Source organism: Enoplosus armatus, chromosome 20, assembly GCF_043641665.1.
Source record: "Enoplosus armatus isolate fEnoArm2 chromosome 20, fEnoArm2.hap1, whole genome shotgun sequence".
In the NCBI taxonomy this organism is placed as follows: Eukaryota; Metazoa; Chordata; class Actinopteri; order Centrarchiformes; family Enoplosidae; genus Enoplosus; species Enoplosus armatus.
The window spans coordinates 8,370,768-8,388,923 of record NC_092199.1 but is presented as its reverse complement, the minus strand read 5'-3'; the positions used below and the strand labels follow the sequence as shown (position 1 = coordinate 8,388,923).

Sequence of the window (18,156 nt, the reverse complement as noted above, 5' to 3'; positions counted from 1 at the left end):
GGCAAAGACACACATACTGTAACACCTATTCAAGCTCAAATACTGGCTTGCAAGTGAGAACTGCCATTAATCTACGAAGGAAAACTAAGGATCTCATCAAAATCATATCTGATCGTCTCATGGAGCCTTGTAGCAAAGGATTTAAAAACAATATATGATAAATATTGTGCATCTCTGAGTGCACCCCCCCCACCACCACCACTTCTGCCTATGCATGTATGCCTTTTCATCTGACACCTACATTTCGAACAAAGATCTTCTTAGGAACCATGAAAATGGTGTTTTTTTGTTGTGCTTTTTTGCGTCAAGAAACACTCTTCAGTTGTAAGTTATTAACAGGGAGCCCCAGAACAATGCAGCTGTAGCTCAAAAGAAATCTCTCCCCTCTTCTTTCGCTCTCCTGCCTTTTTTCAATATCAAACACAGGCGGTTACTATCACCATTTTCCAAAGTTCAGATGATTTCCTTATTATTTCAATAAGGGTGGGGGAGAGTCAAAGTGAATAATGATGACAGCTGTGATTCAGACTGACTGTGTGATCTTCTGTGCCGTTTGTTTGGGACTTGTAAGACGAGGAATTACAAGTGTCAAACAGCTGTGAATATGGGTGCTAAATATTTAAACATGTTTTTCAGCTGAAGAAAAAAAGTATAGTTTTTTAAAAGCAAGGCTTAAGTGTGTATAAGCTGTACCAGCCTTTGATTCAAATGCAGAAAGAGTAGAGGGGTAAAAGACTGCAATGGAGAAGTGCAATGGCGAAGAGGGCGCAGAATCAAGCCTGATTACACAGATCGGGCCCTTCCAAAAGGGGTAGACAGGTGAGGTAACTCAAGATGTCTTCTGAACCTCAGGCTAGGAAGAAATGCACAAAAAAGGTGGGAAAAAGAAGGGGAAACAAAAGTACAGCTAAATAAAAGAAAAAAGCATGATAACATGGCATCTGGGCCAGGTTGGCGCTCTAAATTATGGATAGGTGTGAATGGTGAGACTTTCATAGGAATTGAATTACTCTGTTTCAGCAGAAGCCCTCTTGAAAATAGTCTCACTCAAAGGCACATTTAACAACATACTGTAAGTACACCGGCAAATACAAGTTCAGTCATGCAAGAACAAGCAATATAATGTAACCTAAAGAAACAAAATCTACGTCAATTAGAGGTAAATCTAAAGTCTAAAGTATGATCTTCATGAGTATTCATTAAAATATGACAGATGATGTATATAATGTTACAGCTACTGAGTGTTCATTATAAATGACTGTAAAGTGCCCATTTGATATTTACTTAGCAACAGTGCTATTTAAAATTGACAGTCAAGTCTAAAATCTAAAAGGCTGTATATAGTCCATGTAACAGTTTACATGCTTTTTAAATACCATCATCTAACTTAACTTACCTAACTTATTCTGACCATTAAATCAACATTCAGACATTTTTAGATTGCTGATTTGAATTATCATGCTTGCTATATCACTTATCTAAATGATGTTTGGAGTAGAAGTTTCAGTCTTGAAAGAAACGCGATAACTGGACCGGTTGTCATGGCAGAATATTATATTTTCTACAATTACATTTTTTAACTGAATGATCAATTCAATTTACAAAGTCAATTTGTATTTAATTATGAGTGGAGCAACTCAATTAGAGCATCTGTATTAGAGTTACAGCGAATACAGATACTACAACAACGTAAAAGCCCAAGGAACCACGATTTTATTCCAACATCAATGCCTTTACTTTACCACCTCAAAGAGAGAGAATACTAATGAAGAAAGTAATGCCAACTGTTGCTAATAGAACTGGACACAGGAAACTTTTATGAAAAGTTGTATGAATAGTGAAATAATCAATAATCAAACCTATTAGCTTTGGTTCTTTCTTTGTCATATTCACAAAACCCTACCCTACATAAAAAAGCTACTCGATAGCATTCCCAGTTTGGTAAGCTAATCAGCTAGGCAACAAGCTAACTAGGATTCTTGTTTCTGCCGGCTGTGTATTGTAGCTAACTTCATCTGCTGAATCAAAATAATATTTTAGGTGTCGCATGTTAATAAATTAACGTGATCTTCAAGCCAGCAATGTACAGTACCTGACAGCTTACAGCTCATAGCTCATTTAGACATTGACATGTTTCTTGAGATTTCTCTTTGGTTGAACTGAAGTACATTGTCAGTGAGCACCAACAATAACACTTGAGTTGACACTTAAGCAGTTTTAAAACATTGCATACTGTGCATGGTAGCTCTCCAGAGAGTATGAACAATGAAATAGTTTAAAATATCATGAATCTTTGGCAATGGTGGTGATGTTCACGCAGTGGCGAATGACAAAACAATTACCTACAGATTGTCATCATGCATGGCTTAAAACACATATATCACCAAAGATAGCCTCAATCTAATTTATAACAAACGGCAGAAAGCAACTAATGTGGCCCCATTCTAGAAAATTAAGGAATAGTAAATCTTGGAAGCAGCATTTCCCTCTTGAAGCTAAGAAGTTGATCAAGTTCTGAACTGTGTCGGGCCCAATAACCAAAGCTACTCTAAGCCTCACTTCATTCCCCAATATTTGTCTTCAAAAACGTAAATCAGAAATAATATCTTATCTTCACTTTCTGATATTAAAGTAGGGGAAACTGGAGAAACTGGCCTTCAGTGAATTCATCATCTTTGGCTTGGTCTGTAAGCTATTCAATCAGACATGCAAAAAAAAAGTGTCCAAATGAGCGGATTTTAACAGGAGAAAGGAGGGCAAATTGAAATTTCAGTGGGAAAGCAGAATTTAAATTGTTAGAGCAGAGAAGCACTTACCTCTTCACGTAACTTTATCAACTGCATCATGAGAGCAAAAGAGAGAAGAGAGAAAGATGGAGAGAGTGAAGGAGAGATAAAAAACGCAGAAACATGGCAGAAAGAAGATCAGTCATGTGGCTGGGTACAGAATTAACCTTGACGATTTATCTGTTTGCATGTTTAGCATTTGGAAATCACAAGACAAACACATTAAAAGAAGCTAAACACGCTGCTCTGGCTGACTTTTTTGAACAAACAAAGATCAAGTCCTGGCGCTGTCACATTAAACAAAGAGGGAATGGATCGCTCGACTTGCAATATCAACTAACATTATCAAGGAAGTCATATCACAAAAGCTGATATAGCAAGAGAAAAGAAAAAATGAGTAAAATATCATCTGCAAATATATTTTGTATCTGTCATTTTGCTGAATTCTCCGGAAAAGGATAAAAAGAAATATGTGCCCTTTGGAACCGAGTTGGAGAAATGCTGAGCCACTCCATTTGTACCACTGTTTATCAATGCTGATATGCTGTCAATATTTCATGTAGCTTACGCATCGCAGTAAAAAGGTGCATGCTGTTTAGAGTATGTACGGAGAGCCATGTGAGGTTACCACTGTATATACATACAGTGCAGCTTATTATTGGGACAGCCACAGATCATGAAAAATGAATCTTAGGATAGCTATACATTTTTGATGACAGAGAATAGCAAATTTAAAGTTAAGTAAATAAGAAATGCTATTCCTATTCCCTGTTCTGGAAAACCTTGCATCTCTAATAATGAATCAGACATTTGAGGGAGGGCAACAATCCCATTTGGCATTAATTATGCCTAATCACAATTAAAAAGGTGGCTTCCCTGGCCTGTTCTTAAGTGAGGGCTGTAGAGAAGGACAGAGAAGGCTGGGGCTTATCGTTGAAATGCAACACGTTTGGATGAAAAGGGGGAAGGACAAGTTTCTTGATTTGCAAGCCTTTTAAAAAAGTGATTTTTTTTTTAATCCACATTTCTTGGTCAACATTAAAGGTTAGTACATCTAAAAGGAGGCTCAGGGCCACTATTAATTGTGTTGTTTATTTTGACTTTTGTGAGTGCAATAATTTTGCATCACATAAGGAGAGAGTTTTCAGATCTCGAATTACAAACATGATTGCTAACTTTAAAGGTTAGAAAAACAGCTGGGAGAGGGTCAGAAAATGGCATCTTCATGTTCCAACACTTCAAAACAAGTGACAAAGAGGCGAAAATAAAGCATCAGCTTCTCCTACCAGCTATTGTGACCAGAATAAATATAAGAACTGACATTAAACATTTGCAGCTATTATACTGAACTCCTAAACAACAAAAAACAATACTGTACTGCATACATTTGTCTCCTCTATTTATATTACACCACTAGTAAACACACTCAAAGAAATTTGCCATATAATAATAATAATACATTCAGGAGGAATCTATACTATATAAAACACAAACAAATATATCAAGTGCTTCACACATTACAGTCTTGCATTTGTCACAGCCTTCCCCCCTGTAATTTTAGAAGCATCTCAAAAATAGTCCCTGCATCATTTTTGTTTTTTCCACCAATCAAAAAAATATATAACAACGACGGTTCACTGCAATATTCCAAATATAAAAATATTGTCAATATCTGTAATGTGGGAGGTAAACAAGTATAATTGCATGTTTTTCTAAAGAGCTCTTTTCCTTGAAAACGTCGACAGTAACAAGACGCACTTTAGGGGAAACTGTCTTTTCTAACTTAAGCAGCAACTCCCCACTAAGAATGCATTATTGAAGAGGCCAAAGTTTAAAACAACACTATGGATGTGGTTATTCGGGGCTTGAAAAAACCCAGCAGATCCTGCGATCCCTCACCCCAGCTCTGCCATCAGTCAATGGGTACCAAACAAAACTTGTTCTAGCTCATTTGTGCTGCCTGACTGATTGCAAGTCCTCGTGGAGGATTTGTTAAAACTATACGAGGGGCATGTTGAGCTGTGTTTCTTGTTTCTTCCGTTTTAGCTTTATTTTTCTTTGGCATCCATTCTTTAGTACAGCCAACGATGCTTGCGTCGCTCAAGAGATATAGAGCAGTAAATACAGAATATTGTAAATGTTATAATTACTCCTGCATGAGCGCCTTTCCCTGTGTTTTTGTGATGCCAGCCAGTATTCAAAATTGCACTGCTGCAATTTTTCTGTTATGATAATCAGCAATTTTTTTTTCAAACAAAAGATTTTTTTTATCCAATACGGAATTCGATACAAGTGGTAATCTGCTTCCTTTGTAGCCTGTAAAATCTGGTCCATGCCGGCTCAAACCAGCACAATCTCTTGTGGCCAAGCCTTCTGCTGTGACTGAAATCGAAACTATTCCGTATAGTGTTCGTGTGTGAAAAATGTGTGTGCATTTGCTGCTTTGTGTGTGGTGTCTGTGTGTGTGGTGTTGGTGCGTCTGCACACCAACATTTGTGCGTGTGTTGCATGCAGAGGAAACAGAAAGAAAAAATGTGCAATAGTAGCCTACCACATTATTAAAAAAAACGAGCGATAGTGCCAATTCAGTCTCTGTCCGCATACAGATAACGAATAAATGCCGAACTCTATTAAATCGTCCTTTAGCCATTATCGCAGGGCCAACACGCCATTTTCAGAACTTATGACGGTTCCCTATTTACTTAGCTATAAATCCTTGCCATGTAACCAACAGATTTGTGACTGGTAATGATCTGCTCAGCCAGGGCTATATGAAATGATCCTGACCTCTTTTAGATCGTCAGGAATTAAATTGACCGACTTGCCCCGGCCCCCACCATCTTTTCCCCTCTCCTATCACCGCCGTCTCGTTAGATAAAAAACCCTGAAGTTCCGAGTACTCCACTCACAGCAAGACCAAGACAAGTATTATCTCCACAAATTTTAAAATGAAAATGAGGTAAATACGGCACCTGGGAGAAAAAGAGAAAATGTATATCATCTATTTACTTTGCTTTTGCCCCCTGCATGAACTCTTTCTAGGGCTTTGTGTGTGTGTGTGTGTGTTTTAGATATATTGTGTAATTACAATTTTTAAAGTTTCACATCAGACATTATTATTGCAAATTATTACTGTGATTTTCACAATGCAATAATTTATAGTGTATGTTTTAAACATATTAAGGGCTTGACTGTTTTTGCAAAATAGAAATTGGGAGAATAAAATTTAAAAAAAGAATATCACCTACTATAGATTTTTTGGCCTGAATTCCCCAAAATAATATATGTTTTAAGATAAACATATCTTATGCCTTTTAACATAGGATTTTATTAGTATTATTTTACATTTCATCAAATACATGATGGTGTGAACTGAGAATTAAGAATGAAGCTGTGCATAGTATTCACAGATGTCACATTCTGCTTCCCCCAATTGTCCTGACGTGTGCATGCATCGGTTAAAGCACAACATTTTATTGTTTTTAATTTAGTAATACAATCGATTGACAAGAAACAATACAAAATAGATTTAATAAATATTGTCAAGAATAACAATTCATTTTTAAAACAACAATTACAACAAAAACAGCAATTTCCAAAATATTGAATATATATATATATATATATATATATATATATATATATATATAACATCATTCCACAATAATAATTCTATACTGAATTTTTTTCCCAACTATTTTCTTTGTGATGTGTAAATTCTAGATTTATAAATATGACTTTTAAATATTTTCAGATACATTTTTAATGAAAGGGAAATAATTTGAAATGAAATGTGATACGTTTTTTCAGCTTTTCCTCGACAGGATTTTGATAGAACTCATCAGTGTCTCAAACGTGACATTTCTGACAGCAAATCTCCTTCCAACTTCTGCATAAAACGTCAATCACTTTTGTGTCTCACTAATTTGCCAGAAATATGCATTTCAATTACACATCTTGGCTCCTGATACATATGTTTCTAAGATGTGAAGTTCATGGGTCATCATTGAAATGGTAATATGGAAATGTTCAAAAAAAAAAAACAGACAACTTTATTTAGCTTTGCTTAGCTGTGAATCGTCTAAATATACACACAAAGCACTGTGGGACTAAATGTGCAAATATGCATTTGATTATTCATCTTTGTTTTTTTTTCCTTTTTTGAGTGTGCACGTTTGCAAATGCAAAGTATTTATTTGCATGTGAGTGTGTGTGATTGTGTGTGCCTTGAGACACAGTAACCCCTCCAAGTTGACAGCCGATTGTAAAGGCAATATATAATTAGTCAAAAGACATTTGGTCAGAGTTGAGAGTGGCTGCGTATGAGTGGCAGCTGTGCAGGTGAACAATAGGTAAGTGCGTCTTAAATGTTAAAACGCTGTTTGCCGAATCCGTTGATGTATCACTGTTTTGATGCCGTTCTACATTTATTCAAAAGAATTTATTCAAAGCAAGTTTAAAATAACATGTGACACATTTTGACCAATTAAGATCACAATGCAAGATAATTGTTTTCCTTCTTCATTGCCACGTTCATAAGTGCTGTGAATGAATCTTTGGTAGACATTGCTGACAATGAATGAAAATTGTTCATGTAGTCTATCTGTTGTTTATCTCTCTCAAATTCAACAGGTTAAATTGATATTCAAACGAAATGTCAGTCATCATCTTTTAGTAAACAAACCAAATGTAAATATGTTGACAGATAATAGATCAAAACCACGAAGAAGTCAAATAGAATTTCATTTGATTGATCGATTCATTTTTGATTAAAGACTGGTATTAAATAATAAATAAAAAATATTTAGGGGCTAAAGGAGTACTGCACCAAAATATTTCAGTGATTCTTTTTATATCAGTTGAGAACAATATGAGAACCTGCGTTCTTATTCATTTTGATTATCTGTATCGTGCAAGTTCGCCACCCTTGGAGTTTAAAGAAAGACCAGAGAACAAGATTTAGCAATTCTGCGTGTGCGTCTGTGCATGTGTGTGGACCTTGATGGAGGATGGAGGATCTATTATTGGCCTAAGTCCACACCCGGCTGGAGAACAGCTGTGGGACGGTTGGAGTGGGGAGGTCGGGTTTTTAGATTGAAATTTGTGTTCGATTGTGTGTTTGTGTTTAGGTGTGCGTGTGTGTGTGCGTTTGTGCTTATGCGTGTGTGTGTGTCAGTCACAATCTGGCTTTGGCCAGACATTGGTCCCATGCCCTGAGCCCACTCACTGGCAGCCCAGCTTTGCATTAAACAGTGTTCCTTCCGCATGACTTGGTGACAATACTGTGGTTTCAGCTCTCGATGGCCCCTATGAGGGGCCCACCTCCTCACCCTGGGGGCCAGTCAGCCACCCACACTGGTGTCGTTTGGGACCCTGATTAGTACCTCACCTGGCTCTCCGAGGAGTTGGCGTCATCTCCCAGGAGCTCGTTGCGCACCTCATCACTGTAGGCAATACGTGACCTTTTCTGCAGGGGGAGGAGGATGAGGAAGAAGGACAAAAAGAAGAAGAGAAGGGAGAAAGAAAGGAAAGCAAAAAGAGAAAACAAGTGGGGAAATATGGCTTAGTACTGTTGTTGAAGCAAAAACACAACAGGCATTCCTTAAGCACGAGAGCCCCCTAATGGAACTCGGTGACAAGTCATACACATGCAGGTTGTACGTATGTGTGGAGTGTGTCTCTGCGTGTGTGTACCCCTGCAACACATGTACTGAAAACAAGCTCGTCTGGGTTTGTGCCCATGCCTCCTTCCAAGGTGATCTACTGTACCTAGTGCACTTGTGCCACAGAAGTGGTGGCAAAGAGCCCTCCCACCTTGCCCACTTAAACAAATATAAGTTGAGGGATAAAAAAACCTCATCTTGTGTGCATGGAGAGGCTGTGGAACAGGGGGACAGGGGAGAGGGCCAGGGAGATGTATTATGAGGAAGTATCACTTGTCAGCGCTAAATCTTTTCTGGGGGCTGTCACTGCTGTCATCCCAGTGCAGTGGCAGGCTCTGTGATAACACCAATGCTGGGACTCAGACAGGGAATAATTCATCACCCATTGGCGGCCCATCGGATCTGGGGTTGCCTCTCTCTAACACACACACACACAAACCCTCTCTCACTCTCTCTCTTTCTCTGTCTCCAGATAGGCTAGAATAAGAGGGAATGCCATGTCCAAAAAAAAAAAAAACCCAAAAAGACAAACACACACATTTCATACCCACTTCAGAGTGTGCCACCTCCGATTGTTGAAGAGTGGGCTGCCGTTGTACCGCTTGTTTACAGACACCCGACCCATGGAAAAACAGCCTCTTGGCATGCCCTCTAAACTAAATACACACCAGCAGCAGACACAGAAAGTGTTTACTAAGCCTCCTTCGCTTTCTCTGCCTGCCTTGACAGGGTTTCTAGGTGGGCTGCAGGAGGTGGGCAAAATCAAAGACAAACACCAGCATAGGAATGAAAATATCACTTTTTCTCCACACGAATTCTTTCTATTTTCTATATTTACTTAGTTCCCGACTCTAAATAAATAAAACAAAGTAAGAGAATCAGTGGAGGAACACCAATTACCTGGTGGGGACATTTCTTTTACTCAAATACAGTATCCTTTCCCAGTATCTTTCTATTATCAGTAAAAGTTTGAAGAAGCTATTGCACAAAGTACTTTGATCCTACCTTCCATAAGAAAAGCAGAAATCAAACTTGAAAAAGCCAATTCTAACCTCAAGAGTGATGATATCAAGTTGCTTGATTGAAATAACTTTGGAACCAATCACAAATCGAGCCAGTTGATTTTTTTTTCTTTATTTGTCTCTCCTCATAATCTGGAGCACTGAGTGGAAAGTCATGGCTGATGTGATTTGGTTGTTATTATCGTGGCGGTGAGGGCCACAGTTCTCTGGAGTAATTACTGACTAGACGGAGGGCCTGATTGACCCAGACCACAAAACCTATTAGATAAAGAGCGCACCCAAACAATACTCAACCACGGGGACCTAAGCTAACCACAGAACGCCTACTGTGGGGAAAAGAGAAGATCGGCAGCACTGACTCAAATAAAACACAACATGCCCCCCCCCCCCCCCCCCCCCCCCCCCCCCCACCACCACCCACCCAACACACATTACACAGGAGCACAGTGTCAAAATGTGCTGTTTAAGATGTTTTTGCAATTGTTTTGTAATTGTGCCATAATTACACCACTTAGCTCAATTATTAACTTAAGTTTGTGATAATTGTTTCAACACTCAATTATGTGACAGTAAAGTCCAAAATATCTAGAAAAACTAGGTAAAATATCAGACATGTAATCCATGAACGTCTCATAGTCAATTTGCTTCCACCGCACTCCTTTGATTAACATCAATAGCATATATAAGGCGCTCTATGGCAAATATAGGTGGCATAATCATATATATAATAATTATTGCTTTTTTCTTCCGTCTAAAATTCATCCTTTGTTTAAATGTCTACAGAAAAATAAATGTATATCAAAAAATAATTAAAGTGATATATTTTGTTCCTCTAAAATGTGATTATCTAAAAATGTAATGAATGTTTATGCTGTTTATTTCAATTCTAATGTCAGCATTTTTTTAAGCCCCATCCTCTATGCGGGGGTGAATGAGTGGTCACTGTGCTGCTATCAGGACATTAAAAGGAATTTCAGATTTGAGTAAAACCAGAAAGACAATAAGCATCAATTTGGAGACAGCATGTACACTTGTACACAAGGCACACACACACATATTTGTTGCCAGGAAAACACCCACATATTCCATTTAAGTCGAGTTTCATCTTAAAGAGCTGCAGTGCAACTTAGGGGGAAAGACGACTTCACCAGTAATTGAGACGAGGAAGCCTGGGAGAAGCATTGATTTGAATGTTAAGGCTTACGTCGCCTTCAAACCATATGCAGGTTTTTTTTTTGGTATTTCTAAATAGCTGTCTGTTACAGATGAATGTATGAAGCGTTTCTGCAATGAGAACAGTCTAGATAACAAAGAAAGTATAAAGAATGGAAAATGTCATTGAAATGAAAGTGTTGCCGCTACTTCCCCTGTACCTACAGTATACACTCCAGTTTTTGGATTCCCCCTCTGGAAAACAACAGATTCCTGAGTGATTACCGCCTTCCTATTTGATGTAAAACATAAACAGCTGTGTAATATTGACTGCTTAATACAGTAACAGATTATGATGATAAGTTAGGGTGTTAAGTGACAACAGGATCACTTTTGAGGTCAGGAAAGCAGATATCAGATACCTGTTCCATAGTAAACTCTTCTATTCCATAAAGAAAATGCACTGAAACTCTCTCATTCTATTTACAGTATGTAAAGACTGAGCTCCGCATCTTAAGACGAAGCCAACTAATCAGGCTTTGTAATCTAAAAAAGAATGAGCACTTTCAGAAGATACCTTATTGCTCAGAAAAGAAAAAAGGAGCTTTTTTTAATCCTTTTGAAAGGTCTGTCTTTTGTCACTTTTTTAATCTTGGGTGAGAATTTGCTTCTATTCCCGGAAGCACACAAGAAAAGTACAAAGGTACATCTTAACTTTATGCAAAGTGGCCTGCCTTTAAAACTCTACACATCCCGTCAAATGCAGCGATGGAGGTGCTGGTGTCCTGTCAAAAACACACGTTTTACCTCTGTTGACATGGATAGCAGACGAAAAAACGCTAGTCTTCTTTACCCATCAAAACGTAATTACATATGCATGCATAACAATTCATATCAGATATGCTAATCAGTTCAGCATGATCCTCTGAGAAGCAAATTATATTTATTTAATTATAGCGAATATATGGATCTTTCCTTTGTGTGCAATTTCTTTCTAGTATATGGGCATGCATGGGTAAATATTGCCTAAATCAACATGATGATTTTTGAAGTTCCTCCATGGTCCTGAAAAAATAAAATATATCTAAAAACCATCTGCTTACAGAAAATGTATTACTAATTGTAAAACAATAACCTTTCCTAATTTCAAGCAGTGGACAATCACTGTCTTTTTAATGTAAAAGGAAAGTTATAGTATAAAACCATCACGATAATTAAAATCAAATAAATTGGGATTTATATACACATTTCAATGCCCTCCAACTCTCCTCCTTGCTTTTTGCCCAGTGCAACGAGTGACACAAGGACAAGCGCAAATAATTGTGGCGCCTGGAAAGCTGAAAAATGTAAACAGTTCATTAGATGGGAAATAAAAGGCGTAAAAATACCCAGGGGCAGAGTGTAATGAGGGGCCCTGAAGTTCCTCTGCAGACGCTTTTTCCCTCCACTTTCCCAAGCTTTTCCTTTTCGCCTTGCACACACGGCTGGTGGCATAGCATGAAGAGTAATTAACCATATTCAATTTACAATACTATATTCCATTACAGGCTTTTTCGCCAGTAGGAGAGCGGCTGGGCATTTCCAAAATTAGATCCTAATAACACTTATGTCTAGCTCCATGTGCTTGTCTGAAACTGGCTTTTAACCTTTTATTTTCCTAACTGTCAGAGCTGCACTATGGATGTGGAAACATAAAAATAACTTTCAGGTGGGTATAAAATCCACACAAATACACAATTAAACATTTAGTTTAATATCCTTGCAAAAGCTGAAAAATACGAAAGTCTCAAGTCAGCAATGAAATGACAATAAAATGCCTCTATGTTCACAAGAATGTGTGCTAAACTCAAAGGTTATCCATATCACTTCCTTTCCTCCCCCTGCTGTGATATTTTCCCAGGTGATGTGTGGACCAGTGCCAGCAGGTCCCACTCTGGTTCCCCCCCACAAGTGGGGGCAGAGGTGGACTGATGCGGCATGGCGTTAAAAGGAAGCTGAGACCTTTAAGCAGGCACAAGTATCACAACAGCATCTTAAATAATGCATCTCTGCTTGGCAGGGGTTTAACACAGACACACATACACACAGTGCACAAAGGAAAACACACACAGACACAAATTCGTCATCTAGCGTCTTCTACTCTCCTTTAACACAAACAAATCGGAAGAGGTTGTTTAATTAAGTAAGTGCTCTTTTTTAATGTATTTGATATATTATCAGACAAAGGCAAGTAGCTACAATTGGGATTGTCACAGGAGGGTGTCATTTGTGCCTTTGTTTCATTGTGGTCTTTGGTGCCATCGAATCCTCTACTTCTGACTGTTGTGTGTGTGTGTTTGTGTGAGTGCATACGCATGCATGAGGGCTACTGTATGAACGTCGGAGGCTTCTACAAGCCTTTGCATCTTGGGGAAACCTCCTTTAGTGAACGTACATGCGCAACATATGTGAGCGGTAGCCCGGTGTGTGTTCTCTCCCTTAATAGAAGTGCAACAGTGGTAGAGGAGCCGGAGCCTTAGATAACAGCATGGGGCCTCTCATTAGCTCACAGGTTGGTGCTTTGGTGGCTTCTACGCACACGGCATTGTGTTCCACTTCCATGAAAAACCTGAAGGAATCTCAGAGAAGCGGTTGTCGAAAACACAAATAAAGGTGAATGATCAACCGAGGCAAAGCAATAAATGAGCCTGCGACATATCTAAAAAGGTATGAGGTGAGGAGACTTTTTAGGGTGACAGAGAGTATCAGCTTCAAAAAAGATCTTATGTCACTAAAAAAAAACCTGACACGGTCAGAGACAACTGTGAAAAAAAATCTCTTTGTTTTAATTCAATAACATTTTTTAACACTAATTCCTATTTTAAGATTGTATCACTGAATCTTTTTTTTTATACATTAGACCACACAAGTAAACTGGATTTTATCTCTGGGGGGGAAATACCTATCCCTTTGCTAGTGAAAGAGTATATTATTCTGATAGGGGCCTTTCATGCTTGTACCTCTGTGATACCGGTGGTGTATTTCCCTGTCAAAGTCATTTCTATTGCTAAGTACAGCCGAGATCAGTCAATAAGCCTAACGACTGTACCCACAAAGCAAGAGGCCGAGAGGCGGCAAGAGAAGAGAGGAGGGGGGAAAAGGATTGCAAGTGAACTCCAAACAAAAGAGCAAATTCGAGGAGGGCTTTGATTGAAGAAGCGCCATATACTTTTTGAAGGCCGAGGGATCATCTCTCAATGGTTATTTCTTTAAGGCATGAGGGCCCGATTAAACCCAATATTAAAATATGGAGGCACTTCTAATGAAAAATCAAAGGCCCTGTTTCCCCTCCCACACCCCCATCCTTCCATCTCTCTTTCCCTCCTTCTCTCGCATTCTGTCAGGTTTTCTCCCGAGCCCATGGTTGTGTAGGAGGGGACAGAAAGACAGACAGAAAGAAAGTATGAAAAGAAAGAAAGGAGAGAGCAAGAGAAGGAAAGAGAGAAAATGGGGAAAGAGGGAGGGTTATAGAGATGAGGGACCTAGGTGCTGGTGGTGCAAAACAGACACAGACAGCATTGGTTGGAGGAGTAAATCAATAGAGCAGAGCCGTCGGGGAGGCGGGCAGCCAGGGCAAGGAGAGAGGAGAGGAGAGGGGGAACCAGCACAGGGGCTCGGGCTCCGATCACAACGCTGGCTTCTGGCGTGCAGTGGGGAATAAAGTGGGCCTCCCCGGGTCAGCACCAGAGAAAAAGGTGAGATTAGAGGAAAGTGGAAGAGGGATTTTCACAGAGTGAAGGTGGGAGGGGTGGGAGAGGTGGGTGTTGGAGGATGACGAGGAGAGAAAAAGTGTGTGTGTGTGTGGGGGGGGGGTTAGGAGATGTGCAATGCAGGATACCTGGCAAGCCAGGGACCAACCGGCCCATTAGCCTGTGGCTACCTACATATGGTTCACTGAACCCTCTGCTGAGAAGAGCTCCTCTCCTATCAGTCTTCCCATCTTTTTTAAAGAAAGAAATACCTTCACTTTTAACCCTTTCTCTGCTTTGGAAAGAGGTTCACTCCTGACCTCGATTTATGATTCATTTTTGTTTGATGTCTATTCTTGGAGTGTTATCTAAAATTGAAAACTGTAATAAAAAAAAAAAACCTAGACACAAAGGGAGAGGAGTCGGGCCTGCTGAGCATGTGCGTGTGCGCGTCCGTCAGTGGACATGCACAGAAGACTATCTCCTTCAGTGCTTTGCCTTTTCTTGTAATGTGACCATTGTTGGTGCTGAATAGCTCGCTCATTAGCATAAGAATACAGCAGCACATATAGGGACTTAGCCAGATCATTATCTCTATATATTTATGTACACTTTGTTATTTCACTAGCCAGAACACATTCAAATGCTGATGAGGCCAGTAAGGCCCCCCTCCAAAGCCCTTCCAACATGTGCCCTCCTGAACTTGCCAATACACTTACCAGTTTCCTGGGAGTCTGAAGGTTTTGTACTGGAATTTACAACAGTAATTCAAAAATTATGAGAAATAGCCAACTGAAGGCTACAGAGAAGACTTGCTTACACCTCTTAAGCTGATTTAAAAAGCAAAAAGGTATACAGAACATGCTATAGTCTATAAACAGTGGAGTTGATTAATAACAAAATCAAGCATCTGCTGTTTATTCTTCAAAAGAAGATTGAGCAGAAAATATAAAAAGGACTTCTGCAAAGTAAAGACATAAATAACATTAACATAATGAGCGATTTGAGAATTTTATTGTGTTTCCTTTTAAACAGGCAACAGATAATATATCCTACAGGGAATTCTTGGCCATTTGATACAAGCACTTAAAGCAGGGAATGTGTTATGCGAAACTTATGTTAGAAGACAAAAATGTACACAAAGTTTGACAATTCAGAACAAACAAGTGCTCTATGGTGATGCTGAGGGGAACAAAACTAAAGAGTTTAATCTCACTGCAGGAGTAGGCTGATGCTCTAATGGTGGCCAACCTCTGGGATAATTGAAAAAAAAAATGCCTTAATTCATCTTCCACAATGTAATTCTGATCAAGGCCACAGCCAGATTCCACTGCAGGCATCAAAAACACCATAGAAAAGGCAAAATTGTTGGTCGCTGAGAGCAAAGACACTTTCCCTTTCTTTCTGGCACGGTCCCTCATTAGAAACACTTAGGATGAGAGGAAGAAACAAGTTTAATTGTGTGTCTGCATGTGTGTGTGTGAAAGGGGGTGTGAGCAGAGGTTAAAACATTTGTAAACATGGAGCTTTAGCTATGAAGAAATGCCAGTAAAGATGTAATGCAAAGAGTTCTTCCTCTATTTACCCCTTTCCTCGCTCTTGCCTTCTCTGCGGCTTACTTATTAAAAAGCAAATGCCACTGCCTAAAATACAGAGGAAAAACATAGACCCAATGATTCATAATATATTTCATAAATACTTCATGAATCCTTTCACCATACTTAAGCCAGTCTGGCAAAAAAAGAAAACATTGTCACCTATTCTAGTACCCGCTTGTCAGCACATCACTGGGGAGTGGGTGTCACATGTCACTTCTGGTTTACACTGCTGCGTGGGACAGGCTCAGTGCATGGAAATCGGGGGTAGGACAGAAAGAAGAACAGAAGAAAAAGTGAAGGGGAGGTGGAAAGGGGAGTAAAGAGAGGGAGGAGGGGAAGGAGGAGGAAGGGGGTGTTATCATATCATCGCCCCATGTCTTTATATTTTCCCCCTTATTATCTTTGGCCCCCACTCACTCCAGTCACTCAATCACACAAGCCCTGAGGACAGCGAGGGGACCTGGGAGGGCCTTCGCTTCATGGCAGACTCAGCCAGACAAGCGTCTGAAAGCTATACTGATCGCTGTCACTATGTGTGGAAGTACGGCGACTTTGGAGGGGCCACGAGAGATAAGCGGGAAAGGAAACGATCGCGTGGAAGGATAACGGCCGAATTTGCACACTGCCAAACAAAACCTGTGCTCCAGGCATAATGCAGATATCCCTTCCATACAGACAAGTGTTAACATAAAGAGATGGAGAGGGAGTAGTGATCTGCTTACAAATTATAGGCTATGTGGTTTCTCCAGGTTGACTACTGACAACAACTCATCTTGTTAATGACCATAAAACTCATAAGGATGACAGTAAAGCAAATTCCCCCTAAATGTATTCCCACTTCTGTGCCTGGGATACTCATCTTAACCCTTATAATATCTATAAAATGGTCGGCGAAAATATTTCTTTGTGATCATTTTGTATTTCCTGTAACTTCAATATCAGGTCTGGTCAAAATAAAGGCCAGTGTAAAGACTTGCTGCTTTTCCAGCATGGATTTAGTCTTGTCTATAATTCTTCTAGTGGTTATTAATGGAGCTAATAACTTACAAAATGTCTTTAAATTGAAACCTCAAAAAAAAGTAGCAGTGAAAAATAGAGTTGAAGACTGTTGCACAATCTCCTATAAATGCTTAACAGCCACCACATCTGGTTGACAGCACTGTCATGCTATTCAAGTCATGGAGTGACCATAAGCTTGACAGATACATCCATCAAACATCAATAAAACTTATTTACTCAAATAACTTATTAATGATTATTCACTGTCCAGGAATTAACAAAACAACCAGCACGTGTGGCTGGTTAGATATCAGTGTCTACTATAAGTCGAACGTGTAAAACATGATCCACACATTTGTGTCTCATTCCCATTTTTTCTGATAACAAAACTTGAACATGGCACTTCTGGACAACACATCCATTTGTCCTTATTGTGACACTGTCCTTCAACCCAGATTTGACCCACTGCTGCCATTACACCATCAAACCCATAAAAAATGGTTTCAACATGAGTGACATAAGGCTAATCCGCAAATGAATCCCATCTTCGTGTCCATAAAGAGGACATGGAAAAGCCTCCAATGCCACAAATCCACAAAGGGCTGGAGGAAGACATACTGTGCACAACAACTTCCAAATGAAAGACATAATTCATAAGTAGAGAAGAAGATCTATTTGTTTACATCTTAAATCTGCACTCAGCTCAGAGGAAATATACAGGAAAAATCCCTGTCAATTGAGGGAGTTCTTTTAAAACTGGTTATGAGTGATTAGACTTTGGTGTCATTGATGGGTTGTTAAGCAACAAACCATGAAAAGAGTCAATCTGCCTTTACTCCTCTGTGTTTAATAAGAACAAGTAAGCCAAGGCAACCTAAGGCGATTTAAAGTGTCTAACATCCAACTAATGTTGGTCTGTCATGTTGTCTGCCTGCAGGAGTCACCATAACGAGGACAAGGGGCAAACAACAAGAACCCTTCAAGATGGATTACAACAATGCTACTTTATTATCACTGCTAGCATGGTTCAAGTGTGAGAAGTACAGTCGTTCTAAAATCTCCCATCAAAACCTAAATCTCAACATAATTATCAGCATCTGGTTAAGAAAAATGACATTTATGATGTCAGAGCTTCTTAAGACGAATAAACAACTTTCTGATAAATGACTTTGCAAACTCTTCTTTCTCCACTTAGGTTGCTAATTGTG

General features: G+C 39.2%; 1 protein-coding gene across 2 annotated transcripts in view; it reads right to left on the bottom strand.

The window, feature by feature from the left end:
- The window catches only part of vti1a (vesicle transport through interaction with t-SNAREs 1A), a 113,867-nt gene that overhangs the window by 83,277 nt on the left and 12,434 nt on the right, over window positions 1–18,156 (bottom strand). For both annotated transcript variants that reach the window (XM_070927049.1, XM_070927050.1), the window contains exon 4: window positions 8,176–8,253. In XM_070927049.1, the coding sequence (XP_070783150.1) occupies window positions 8,176–8,253 (78 nt within the window). The remainder of the gene's footprint in view (window positions 1–8,175; window positions 8,254–18,156) is intronic.